The 14871-nt window shown below is 25.0% G+C and overlaps 1 protein-coding gene across 1 annotated transcript; it reads right to left on the reverse strand.

Moving 5' to 3' along the window:
- Positions 1-468: 468 nt before the first annotated feature.
- On the reverse strand, positions 469-6029 carry LOC135924103 (metallo-beta-lactamase domain-containing protein 1-like). Its single transcript, XM_065459149.1, has 4 exons — positions 5873-6029; positions 5669-5835; positions 5514-5628; positions 469-1009 (listed from the first exon to the last, which is right to left on the reverse strand). The coding sequence occupies exons 1-4, from the start codon at positions 6027-6029 to the stop codon at positions 831-833; spliced, it is 618 nt and encodes a 205-aa protein (XP_065315221.1). The 3' UTR covers positions 469-830.
- Positions 6030-14871: the final 8842 nt, after the last annotated feature.

Below are 14871 nucleotides of genomic sequence, written 5' to 3' on the forward strand. Positions count from 1 at the left end.
ATTGATAACCAATCCAATAGTAATAATATATTGGTTTAAAGCAATTTAATTATTCAAAATTTAATTATACAAATATCTTATATTTTAGATTCATTTAGTAAATTTTGGGCTTTATTTCTTGGATAACGCTAAAAAAATATTTTATTTATTATTTAACTTGAGATATATTTTTGTTTTAAATTTATCGCAAGATATATTGGTGCATTAATTAAGATTAAATATAAGATCACTTATCTAAATTTATTATATAAATTTTGTGATAGCAATACTTTTTTATTTTATCTATGAAAAGAAAATATACATTAATATCAATTATGTATTTATGATACAGTAATTGAAGTCAAAATAAAAATCAAAACTTAAATAAATGCTGACTCTTAAACTTTTCTAATGAACAAGCATTCAACATAAATCCTTTTTAAAAATGATTCGAGAGTGTTTTAATAATAATAAAAATAACGAGTTTTATTCCTAAGTTGTTTGGATAAATTGTTAAAAAAACGATATTGTTTAAACTTTAAACCAATACAATAGTTTCAATACCAATATTATGGTATTGTAAGCCAGCCTTACCCAGCCCTGTAATAAATATATTTACATGATTAATTTTTATCAATAATTTTCTATAATGGATACAGAATGTAATTTCAGATACATTTGTTTGCAAATTTACAATTCTACTAAATTAAATATAACGTGTATATAAATAATAATTAATATCTTTGTTATAATCATATAAAAATGCGATCTGATTGCAAAATATTAATTTGATTGGTCTGAAAATAATAATAAATTCATAACGTTTTCCAATATAATTGTTAAACGATATTCTAATTAATAGCTCTCTTAACATTAACAGGAACCATAAACATGGGTCCATGACCTGGAATGATGTGATCAGCTAGTTTGAGAATTTTGTTTCTACTTAGGGTTTGCAAATCGATGTCAAAGCTATTCCTCTGCCACAAAATTGGATCATTTAGGTCTTCCAATTTTTCAAATATATCTCCTGTAATTTAGTTTTTTTTTAAATAAATAATTTATATAACAGGTGATGTTCGACTGAACCATACATAAATCGAGATTTAGGCAAAACCCTTATCGGAGGATTAAAATTTTTTTATTTTCCCGCTAACTTTCAAAAACTTGTTATAAAATGAAATCAAAAGAATTTCATTTTTTAATAAAAAAGATCATTTTTCTGGTTGAGTTATGTGCTAGACTGTCCAGCAATATTATGGGTAGACTAAAAAAAATCAACAAATTAAGGATAATCAATTTATTTTAAAAATCTATTTTGTTTGATTATCGATATTTTCCAAATTTTATAGGTCAGCTGCCGAGTCAACCCGGGTTTTGCAGATCTTTAATTGGTATCTTCAAATTCGTCCCAAAATTCTGCTTATGGGGTTTTCAAAACACTTATCTTTTAAATGTAATAACTTAGCCAAATATAAATATTTGGGGCTATAATTTGGCTTATACATCATGTAAAAGTTAATTTATCATTTAAAATTATAACCACCATTATATCATAAATAAATTTGTAAAAGATATGATAAATTTTCTTGAAGTACCAAAAAATCATTTTTTAAAAAAACAACCTTATTACAAAAAAAAATTATTATATTAAAGATTTATAATGTTTTTTTTGATAATATTTTTTTTCATTTATTAACAAGATTTAAGCACTTTAGAATGAGGACCCTCTTTTATTAGTTATGAATTAAGATGATGTCGTTATAAGAGTAAATTAAAAAAATGACTCACAAGTAATTAAATTAAACTATATTTATGGAAGATCATAAATTTTATTGCCAGTATTTTATAAAAAATATATAAACAATTGAAATGTGTGTAATTAACGCGCCACTTTTTTCGTTGAGGTAGTTTAGCGCTCTACTTTAAAAAAATAGCGGTGGTAGCTGGCTACGAATTTACAATTTTATAAAATAAATGCCCACAAAATTGTTAAAATATATTTATAATTAATTCTAAAATAATCTTTTATTTTATTTTATTTTAAAATTTATATTTTAAAATCTGCATTATCAATCTAGTTTTCAAAATAATTTAAAATGTTGACAATAGAGATTGATGAAGATAATTTTTGTAATCGACAAAGTAGCTTCCCTAAAAAATGATAATATTATGGAATTTTCTTTTTCTGAATTCGCAAAACATATTAATCCCGATAAAAAAATTAACACAGGGTATAAATTTCATAAAAGATATTCCAAAAGGTTTTATCATTAAACAAGACTAGTAATTTCAACGAGAAAACATTTAAAAGTAATATATCCAACTTTAATATCAATGTGTGGCCCAATCCTTAATCTTTAAAATAAAATTTGAATCAAAGCTATATCTATAATAGTTTTTGAGCTGGATGAGTTTATGTGAGTTGATTTTCTGGCCCAGTCTATACATGGTATGTTTCAACTGAACTGGCCATAAGATATTTAGGAATTAAATATTAACATTAATTTTATCATCAGACACATCTATTTAATGTAATGATAATACTTTATAAATTATTACCTGGATGTTAAACATGTTTAAAATTGTATACTCATCTATTTATATATTTATAAATTTTATCAAAATTTGCTAAAAAATAATGATTCAATTCTTTGACATTTTAACCAATTTTGAGAGAAGTTGCTTCAATAGATAAAAAGTCAATAAAAGCCTATTATATTTTTTGAAAATTAATTTATAATCTGAATTTTCTAAGGGTAGCTGGCGTGGTGCTGGCTATGTGTCTTGATTTTATATTTTTAAAAAAAATTTGCTATGGGAGGAGGATTCCACCCGCTGGCGACCGGCGATTTGATTTATTAGAATAGAATAAAATATATTTAAATAAAAATAATTAAAAGTCATCTAAAAGAGATTGCTTTTTTACATTATAATTATTGAACCATGCAATTAATAACATTTCAGTCATTCCATGTCACATGAGCAAGAAAATCGAGATTTTAGGCCGACTACTTTCAATTTGGATAAAAATTTGTAAGCATGTTATATATGTCCTAGTAATATCTGAAACGAAATTTTAGCTCATTAGTTTAATAAATTTGGACTGCGCCAATAACCCAATATACACAATTATCACCCTATCTATTATATAAACATATAAATTCATTATAAAACATTAATTACATTATAACCATTAATGTCTAATTTACTGGAGATTAAAGGTACAAAATCGGGTTTTTTAAATATTTTACTGATGTTAAATAATTAGTTTTAAATTAAAGGCTAAATTATTTCAAATATTTATAATATTAAACTAAGTCAATAATTGATAATTATGGGGAAAATATCGAAATTAATTTATTAAAAATTCAAATATATTATGAGCTCCAATTTTCAAATTTTTATTTTCTATAATTCTTTTACTATTTTCTAATATTTCTACAATAATTAATACGGCTAGATAATTATTTAAAATATTACGAATTATCTATCAAAAAACTTCTAGATGGCGCTATATGAACACTTCAATGCGATAAAAGGTTTTTCCTATCGTTAAATATCATTTTAAGGCATTATAATTGAATTAAGAGTAATCATGCATATTGGAAAAGCATTTTTCTAGAATATTTATTCTTAAATATGGCTAAAAAAAATTTTCACATAGATTTTGACCAAAATAATATTATAAGTCTCGAGATTTGGCAAATAGAGGCTCAAACCTTCTGCCATCTATGAGCAAAATCTTCCGGCTTACATAATATTATTTTGGCTAAAATCTTAATAGGGTTATTTAAAAAAAATCGACTAAAATCAGGCTATTTAACAACATTACCCTTGAAATAATTTTAAACGATTAAAAAGGCCTTATTGCATTGAAATGTTTTTTTTAGAGGTCTGCATTGGGGGATTTTTAGCCCGCCCACGCTCGCCCGCCTAATTTCTGGAGGGCGTGTTCGGGGTTTTTTTAAAATATTTTTACCATTAGGCGGGTGGCAGTCGGGTTAAATTAAATTGAAAAGTGGGGGTGGGGGCAGGGTAAATTTTTAATATTTTTTTAGGCGAAATGAGCAGAACAGACTTCAATTTATTTGAAATAATAGTTTTATTTTATAATATTGCATATTATATATGTTTTAATTAAAAATATATTAAAATAAATATATAGAGCCATTAAAATAATTTTAAAACAATAGGTGGGCAGGCGGGTTAAACAAAATTTATAAAAAAAATTCAAAACAAATGGGCGGGCTTTTTGGCCAAAAACCCACCCATTGCAGACTTATAGCTCATATATAGTACCATCTATACGTTTTTAATACATTATTTGTGATATTTTTTATATAATTACCCAGATGTGCTAATTTAAGAAATTATTAGAAAAATAGTAAATGAATAGAAGATAAAATTTGAAAAATTGAAACTCATAGTAATAATCATTTCAAAATATTAATTTGAAATTTTTTACTGAACAGATATTTTTAAAAATTTAATTTTGATGCCCCCCTCCCTCCCCTTTAATTATCAAATTTTGACTGACAGGTATTAATATTAGATTCAATATTCAAACTTATTTGTTTTTAATTTTAAACTAATTAATTAATATCAGTAAAAACTAAAAATTGATTTCTGTACCTTTAATTCTCCATATCAGGTAATATAATTAATTTTTATCAAAATTGAAAGGGGTCAGCTAAAAGATGTTTGATTTGACATGGAATAACCCTAAAATAAATTAAAATTAAATATCATTTGATAGTTTTCACTATTCATTTAATAACTATTCATATCAATCTCAGTGTAACAAATTTAGTTTCATAATTTTATATGGTTTTGGAGAATTGTAATAAAATTATAAGAGCTGGCTAAGCCTGAAGCCCAGTTTGGGTGCACAAGTCTGATTTTAATTTTTAGGAATACACAGGTCGGGCCTAAAAAAATGTTTTTTCAATTCCCAGGCTGGTTCCTAAAAAATATTTTCGAAAAAAAACCTGGACCCAAAGTCATATATTTTAAATCACCATTATTAGCTAAAAAAATTTAAAATAAATGTAATATTTTAAAACATCTGGACCAGACCAAAAAATTTTTTAAAATAAAGAATCCAGTCAAGGCTGGGCATGAAAATAAAAAAAACCAAGGCAGGTCGAAAAATTTTTTAAATTCAAGTCAGGTAGTTAAAATAGTATCTCTGCAGGTCTCTGAAGGTCATACCATAAATATATAAGTATTATTCTTAGTTAAAAATATAAGTTTTGGCTTATTTGTATAAAATGATTAATCCCAAACCATTTTAGTTAAGTCTATTTTTAAAATATAGTTTTTTTAATTAATGATAAAATGTTCTAATATTGCTGATACATTTTTAGCATTGGTGGCTAAAATAATATTTATGAATTTGTTTTTCAATAATGTAAGATGAGTATAACTAAATGGGTTAAAAAAATTGTAAAAGTTTTTGTTAAATTACTAAAGCAGGCTTAGCAAAAACCGTTTATATATGTAAATATATTTAAAATAAATCAAAAATAAACCTGAAATTATAATATTTCCTTTGTCAATAGTTTTTATGGTTACACTAATATCTGCATCTGTATGACCAGGAGTAGAAAATATATTAATAGTTTCATTTATTTTAAAATTATCATTCTTCAATAATTAAAATTATCTAACCATTTAAAATTTATACTTTAATAAATGGTCCTTCAAAAAACATATCTACACAAGAGATATCATGACCAACAATATGTTTATCTGCATTGAGAAATAGATTTAGGTTACCTACATGGTCAGAATGGCAATGGGTACAAACAACCAAATTAATTTCATTCGTTAAAATATCAAATTCCTTCATTTCTTAAAATAATTAATTTTTCAATTAATGCTATAATACTCGAAATTATATATTCTTTATCCCATGGGTTACCAACATCTACTATAATGATAGAAGTTCCTCTTATAATAGTTATCGAACAATCAGCTTTTTGATAACCATCGCAAATATTTGAGTAACCCTCTTTCAAAATCAAGATTTCATATCGATCGCACATGCTGTTAAAATTATTTGACCATATGATGGCAATTAATTTATTTTTCGGTGTAACTTAACTTAGAATTGACAGGTAAATTGAGAATGGACAAACTGAGAATTGACAGGTAAAATTTATTTTTATTTTATAGCCTATCCAATGACATAATTGAGCCTATCAATTTTATTTTAAAAATATAAATAAAATGTTTTTATTATATAAATCAAATTTATCCAAAATTAATTTTATCTAAATAAATAAAATAGAATATAGAAGAAATTGTAGTCCATATATTTAAAATATGTATAGAACAAATATGTTACATAGAAAATATAATCCCCATAATAAATTTTAAAAATCATAAATATATTTCCGTTAGATGGCGTAATAGACTAAAAATTTAGTTTTTAAAATTTGAATTATAGAAGCATTAATCTTTACTTTGGATTAATTTATTTGGTACAAACTGATATAAACATAAAATGAAAAATATTTTAAGTTTCTGTCCTTATTTTTTGAGTTATGATGTCAATTCTCAGTTTCGTCAAAAAATCTTAGATTTTTGGGATTTTAAAAATATTTTATTTTTTGACTCATTTTGTGTAAACTTACTAATATAAACATAAAATGAAAAAAATTTTAAGTTTCCTTCATTATTTTTTGAGTTATGATGTCAATTCTCAGTTTAGTTAATTTTTTTTAGATTTTAAGGATTTTAAAAATATTTTATTTTTTTTACTCATTTTGTGTAAACTTACTCATATAAAAATAAAATTAAAAAAATTTTAAATTTCGGTCATTATTTTTTAAGTTATAATGTCAATTTTCAGTTTAGTCAATTTTTTTAGATCTTTGGGATTTTAAAAATATTTTTTTTTTAAACTCATTTTGTGTAAACTTACTCATATAAAAAAATAAAATATTTTTAAAATCCCAAAAATCTAAAAAAAATTGACTAGACTGAGAATTGACATTATAACTCAAAAAGTAATGAAGAAAACTTAAATTTTTTTTTATTTTATGTTTCTGATTTAATTAAGAAAAAGGACAATTAATATTATTGTAAATCGAAATTCAAACCCATTTAAAGGGTGTTGCTAGAAAGTAAATTTTTATATTATGAAGATGAAATTCAAAAAAATTTACATTTTTAAACCCTAGATGAATTCAGAATATATCAATTGACAATTTAAAAGAGGAGCATTAGAGTAAAATTTGAGTGTTGGGATATTGGGATATATATTTATAATTGAATTAATAAAAAGGACATTTATTATTATTCCAAAACAAAGTTTATTATTTAAAAGGGAGTTGTAAGAAAGTAAATTTTTAGTATCTTGACAATGAACTAAAAATAATTAATAACACAATTATAAAAGGGGGAGCAGTTGGAATTGTTTATATTTTTATTATGTAAATCTATACTTAAATGAATTATAAATAAATTAAAGCAAAAGATAATATATTTAACTTTATAATTTTTTGTTTAATTTATTCTTGAAAATGAGGTTTTCAATGGCAATATAATCAGGTGAGCACTTTGCTCATAGGCTGCGATAAAATGCTGACTTTTGAGATCGGTCAAAAATAATTATATTTTATTATTCTTTATCATATAAGTTGTGACTTTTTCTTAACATATTCATATATTTTATAAATTAAAGGTTATCATATTGTTTTAACACTTAGAATATCAAATCAAAAGATGATTATCATTTAGAAATTTCTGTTTAACTAGTAGAAAGCCCGTCAAAAATGACGGGGAATGAGATTTTTATTCATTTTTTATGATAGATGTCATGCCAGGTTCATCCAATATTAGGAAGCATCCAAGATCTTATAATTTAAAAAAAGTTTATCAAGCCCAGCTCAACCCTTGATAATTTGTAAAAGATATTCCCAAGTCAGGTGCAAGCTAATATTGATTTTGAGGTTCCAAGCCCAGTCCTACCTATTATAATTTTAAAAATTTTTTCCCGCCTCGGAGATAGTTAAATTTTTAATATCATCACATGAACGGGAAATTCTGATTTACCAATTAGTCTAATATGGAAAAAAAACATGTAAATTAGGTATTAAGGGTAATTGGGAAGGCCTGGGCAACCACTTATTAGAGAATCATGACAAATAAAATAAAAATAACCGACTCTTGTACTTTTTTGTAATATGATCAATTAAAATTATATCTAAAAAATATGTTGTTATAGGGAGATAAATTTAATGCATGTCTTGCATTTCTGAAATTATTTGTCAAAGAATTTGATAAGGGATATATATTTTTTTATGTTAAGTAAAAAAAATGCTGTCTATTTAAATTACAAAAATGCCATTAAACACTAATGAAACTTATATGCAAATTATTTATGTATTTTTTATGATATTTTTTTTTATTGACATATAAATTTAGGATAATTTTTTTAAAAATAATGAGGATTATTTATTATGTATTTGATAAAATTAAGAACAAATACTTGTTGACATTTTAATTTTTGATGGAAAAAGCGACAAAATAAATCTGGGCGGTCGTCTGGAGAGGAAATAATTAATGTATAATTTTATATCATTTAGGGTTGTAGATGAAAGTGATGACGGATTAACAAAGCAGTGTACAAAACACATTAGGTCCTGATAAAGATGATATGCCTATGCCTTGGGATACTGGTAAAAGAAGAACGCAAAATGATATTTCTGTCAATGTCAGCATTGGTATCCCCCTCTAAAATAGAATCATAAACGACCATGTTAACTCAACCATAAAACGGTCGTAAGTATTGTTATAATGGCCACGACAGAACTACTGCATATATTTCTATTAATAAAATTGATTAAATTGGCCGTACTTTACATTCAAGTTTGAACACGCAAAACGATATTTCTGTCAATGTCAGCATTAGTATCCCCTTCTAAAATAGAATCATAAACGACAATGTTAACTCAGCCATAAAACGGTCGTAAGTATTGTTTTAAAGGCCACGACAGAACTACTGCATATTTTTCCATTAATAAAGTTGATGAAATTGGCCGTACTATACATTCAAGTTTGAACATTCCTCTAAATATTCATGAAAGTTTCTCAGAGAATCGGATAAACTAATATTTATATTAACTCCTAGTGAAGTGAATGATAGTACAGAATTAAATGTTTATATTTGTTAAAAAATAGGCGGAGGCATATGGATTGTGGTAGTGGTGATAGTATAATTTGGAGAACTGGGTGAAAATAAAATAAACATAGATATAAAACATAAGATAAAAAAAAAATAAAAATAAACCTCCAGATGAGTTCATTTCAAGCGTAGTTCTTTATTATTTTGTCTACCAGTAACTCTAGAATGGGAGGCGTTTGTTTAATCGTCATTATTTTCTTTGCTTATCTTTAATAATAGATTCATCAGTTTTGTAGCAATGTGAGGGATTAGGGTTAGCCTAGACAAATAAAGAAATCAGGCAAAAATATAAATAAACTATTGTTGAAATTAAACAAACATTAAAATAATGTAAAACCGATAGATGGGTCAATATTAGATGCATATATCTAGTAGTTGGAGGGCTATCATCAAAAAAAATTTTTGGGGGACTTATCAAGCCTATTATGATATTCTAAAAGTTAAAAAATAACATGATGAATGAAATGCTATTAAGATTAAGGTTAATTAATTGTAAGGTAATTAAAAAATAAGATTAAAAAAGGGGGGAAAAAAGAAGGTATAAATTATTATATTATAAAAATAATAAAAATTAAATTAAAGGAATTGATAAGGTTTGGCTATTATCAAAAAAAAATTTTGGGGGACTTATCAAGCCTATTATGATATTCTAAAAGTTAAAAAATAACATGATGAATGTAATGTTTTTAAGATTAAGGTTAATTAATTGTAAGGTTTTTAAAAAATAAGATTAAAAAGGGGGGGGGGGAAGAAGGTATAAATTATTATATTATAAAAATAATAAAAATTAAATTAAAAGAATTGATAAGGTTTTGAGAAATAGTGGTTAATAGATAATAGAGATAGAAAGAAAAGAATGAGATAATAAAATTTAGTGATAAATAAATTCATTAAGGGAGGGGAAAAAATAAAGAAAGAGTTATTAATAAGGATTGGAGATTATAAATAGGTTAGGATAAGAATATTTAAATATTTGAATATACTTGGTTATCTTCTTAATTATTTGTTATGAAAGAAAAATATGAGTATAAAAAATTGTAATGTAAGTACTGACAAAAATTGTGAGTATGTTCAAAATAAATATACAAGTTAAATTTCTTGTAGAGATTTCATTGATGTGTTATTGATAATATGAGATGAAAAATGATAAGGTAATCTAAAAAATAAAGAAAGGATCAAGTGAAATAAAAAGTTTAATTCATATTTACAAAGTTGAGGGAATATTGTTTTTATTAATTCAAAGATGATTTTTCAAATCTCTCAATCCATGTTAGGTATGTGTACACGTACATCATCAATTCTCGAAATTCCATTCATCTGTTTGTATAAAATAAATAAATAAAAAAAATAAAAATAAATACGTACCGATGACATGACGTAGCGATGACATGACATCAGATATTTAATGTTTTTTTTTATTTTTGCAATAAAAAAAAGGTTTTCCGTTTACAGTGAAAAGGGGGATATTTTTTACCAGATGTTAAAACAAAATGAAAGGATATTATTATATTTTTATTTTAATGATACTAAAACATTAATCTATGTTAAAAAAATATTAAACAACTTTTTCAAAAAATGCCGCACTTGAAGTTTATAATTAAAAAAACTTTTTTAACATAAAAAAAAACATATTTTTTCACATATTTTTTCACATATTTTTACATATCATTTAAAAAATTTAATATTTTTGTATATTTAATTTAATATTAATTAATTTTTCAATCTTTACATATATAATGTTTAATATAGACTACTTACTTTATAATTTTAATAACTCTCCTTTACCCCCAAGTACTTCTGTAAATTATTCTTTGCCAATCTCAGATGGGAATGATATGGAAAATTATCAATCACATTCTAACATTTCTGCAAATAATAATTCTTTAGCAACTATTAATGAAAATATAAATCATTCTCAAGTATCCTCCATTCCTAAACCCAAAAGAACATACAATTGTTGGAACAAAGATAAAATTAAAATGGTAATGAAAATGAAAATTTTAGCAATGCCAGAAGAAGAACAAATGAAGATTAAGGACATTGCTAAATTTGTTAATATGTCGAAGGCTCAATACATAAAATAAAAAGGGATTCATTCCCAGAAATTATTGGTGAGCCCTTAAAAGAATTCTCTCTTAAACAAAGAGGGAAAAAATAAAAGACACAGCAAACATTGAAAGGCAAATTATGTATTTGCTAATGGACAATAATACCTTCACGGTGAAGGATATAATTGAGAATTTGCCTTCTGGTTCGCCAAAATATATTGGAACCATAAGGACATATATCAAAAACATCCGATGGTCCAAAAAAAAGAGCTGGAAAAGAACCAGATCGCAGGAATACACCAGGAGCTATCAATATTTGGCAGGTGTATTGCCGAAAATTTCTGAACATCTCCAGAGAAAGACTCTATTTTCCCGACTAAACAGGCATCAATTTTCATGTTGTACCTGTCTATGCTTGGGCACCACTCAATGTGAGACTAACAATAAAGGTTCCACCCTCAAAAGGGAAAAATGTAACTGTACTTTGCTGCACTATAAGAATTTGTGGAGTTATACATTATAAAATCATCGAAGGATCATATAATGGTATATTATTCCGAAATCCGTTAATGGAGATTATTAGTATGTTACCACCAGATGCCATCTTAGTTATGGATAATGCTTCTATACATAAAAGTCATCTAATTAATGCCTTTAAAGAGAGAATAGAGTATCTCCCCCCATATTCACCACAATTGAACTCAATTGAAAATTTTTTGGGGGTCTTCAAAAACAAATATAGGTCATTAATTCCCAGACCAAGCACAAGTAGTGTTGTTAATTGGCTAAGTCGAGTCGACTTAGCTTAAAATCTAGTCAAGTTTTGAGTCGCAAAACTCATTTCAATTTGAGCGGCTCAATGAGCCGCATGAGTCGGCTCTATGGTCGGCTTCAGAGTCGGCTCGATGAGTCGGCTTCAGAGTCGTCTAAGGTTTATTTTGAATCGGCCTGCTATTATTATTTACTCCACGATAAATATATTAAAAAAATTTAACCCCTATGGTTCCAAAATTTAAATATTTTTAAATTCGAAATGTATTATTTTAAGAATATGACCATGTTATTATTAATATTATCTAAACCCCGACATTTCGCTGATAGATGTCTAAGTGCCATCTATGACCACAATCTTAAAGCTTACATAATAGCTTTCTGGATAAAATGTTGAGTTAGCCGTTTTTAAATTGGTTCAAATCGAGCCGTTTAACAATACTACCTATACAATTATTTAAAATAAATATAAAAAAAGATTTTTTTAAAAAAAATATTCCTACCTGGGTATGATTTTTTTTAAATATATTATAGGGGAGACCGGGGTTATATTGTCCATAAAAAATTGAAGTGCTATAAAAAATAGACGAAGCAATTTTTCCAAAATGTTTAAACGTAGTTTTATTCCTTACATATATCTCTATGGTAGAAATAAAAAAATTTATATAAAAATATTAATTCTAATTAAATAAATAGAAATAAATTGTCAAATATGTTAAATTTATTAGGTTCATCTATATTATATATATTAGCCGGAAGAACTTATTATCACTTAAAACTGTCATATAATTTACAAAAAATAAGTCAATCATCTTCATAATGTTATTCGTGGCCCAAGAAAAACTAGTGGCTTTTAATGTTTTGATAAATTTGGTCGAATTTTTTTTATTCAAGATAATCCCTGCTTAAAAATGGCTAATAGGTACCCCGCCAAAACCAAAACCTGCCCCATGTCTTCACAATTAATTAAAATTTAATTTGAAGATATTAAATTACCACAAATATTGTCAATATTTTTATATATGATAGAATGGAAACTTTTTTATCATTTAGAATTAATATTAAGTCTTAAAACGAAGAAATAAAATATAAAATTTTTTAGAAATAAAATGGAAATATAATTTTTAATTTTAAATAAGAAAAAAAATTTTATAATAAAAAAAACCAGATGGGAAAAAATTAGTTATTAATATATATTAAAAATAAATATAATATTTTAAAAAAAATCCATCATTAAAAAAATAAGGGATTGATTTTATATTTTTGATGACTTAGTTTTCTTTTATTTTTTTAAATCCATCTGGGAAAAATTTTTTTTATATATTTTATCGTGGAGTAAATAATAATAGCAAGCGGATTCAGAATAAATTTTTTCCGACGCTCATTGAGCCGCTCAATTTGAAATGAGTTTTGCGACTCCAACTTGAGTTCAAAGTCGTAAAAACTCGACTATTTAACAACACTAGCCGACTCTGAAGCCGACTTATCGAGTCGACTCATGCGGCTCATTGAGCCGCTCAATTTGAAATGAGTTTTGCGACTCCGACTTGAGTTCAGAGTCGTAAAAACTCGACTATTTAACAACACTAAGCACAAGGGAGCACATAATAACAAATATTAATCAAATTATGCATCAATTTATTCCTTATGATTTTACAAATTTTTATAATCATATGCAACAATATTTGGAGCTGGGCTATCGTGGACTACCTATTGACTAAAGTAATCTAATTATATAATAAATTACGATTAATATTTTTTAATATTTTAATTAAATAGGTACTACTAAGCAAGCAATTTATGACTATGAACTACCATTAAATATTCTACCATTAAATATTTCATATTTTATATAATCAATATTCATGTATTAGTGTAATTACGAATTTATTATATAATGTTTATATGTAATATACGAATTGAATAAAATATTAAATTAAAGTTTTGTCTCAAATATGATAAAATAAAGTGAGAAAAAAACTATTTTCAGAAATAAAAGATTTTGACTAAGATCTAATAACTAAGATGAATAATTTATCATTATTTTTAAAATTATTCTACATAAATATCGTTAATTAAGTTAAAAAAAATATGTGATAACAAAACTTTATATTTTTTATAAAAAAATTTTTTAAGTGTGACATTTAAAAAAGTTGTTTTATTTTTTTAACATAGATTAATGTTTAAGTATGATTAAAATAAAAATATAATAATATCATTTTATTTTGTTTTAACATCTGGTAAAAAATATCCCTCCTTTCTCTGTAAATGAAAGTCAAGTTTTGATTAATTTACATTTTAATACATTTATAATTCATAATGGAAATAGAACAATAGCGTTACTAGCGGATGGGAGGGAGAGTGGGTTTCAATTCCCCCGAAAATTTAAAGAACCCCCTCAAAATTTTGAATTTTTTTATATCATTAAAAAAATAGGTAAATTATCTTTAAAAAATGCAATCTTAGATAATGTTAACTAAAAAAGGGAAAGTAATTTTGGATAACGTCCTCTAAAAAAAAGGTAATTTTGAAAATAATAGCCCCCTGAGAATTTAAAGGCTAGTGACGCTCTTGAAATAGAATTCTATTGACTTTAAAAAATAAATAAAAAGAACGATAGATATGGAATTATACTCATGTAAAGTAATTATTTTTGAGATAATTTTTATTTTTAGGTAAACTAAACTTCTCCAATAGACAATGATAAAATGAAAATCTTAGAAATTTCAAAAATTAAAAGTTAAATTATTATGTGAATTATGAAATGATGCGAATTATATAAAAAGGGTAAAATAGTCAGAGACCACTTAGATGAGGCTATTTTAAAACTGAAACAAAAAATAGCTGAAACCCGATAAACCAAAATTAAAAGAACAG

The sequence above is a fragment of the Gordionus sp. m RMFG-2023 genome, chromosome 2 (assembly GCF_954871325.1).
Source record: "Gordionus sp. m RMFG-2023 chromosome 2, tfGorSpeb1-WG-v2, whole genome shotgun sequence".
NCBI classification, from domain to species: domain Eukaryota; kingdom Metazoa; phylum Nematomorpha; class Gordioida; order Chordodea; family Parachordodidae; genus Gordionus; species Gordionus sp. m RMFG-2023.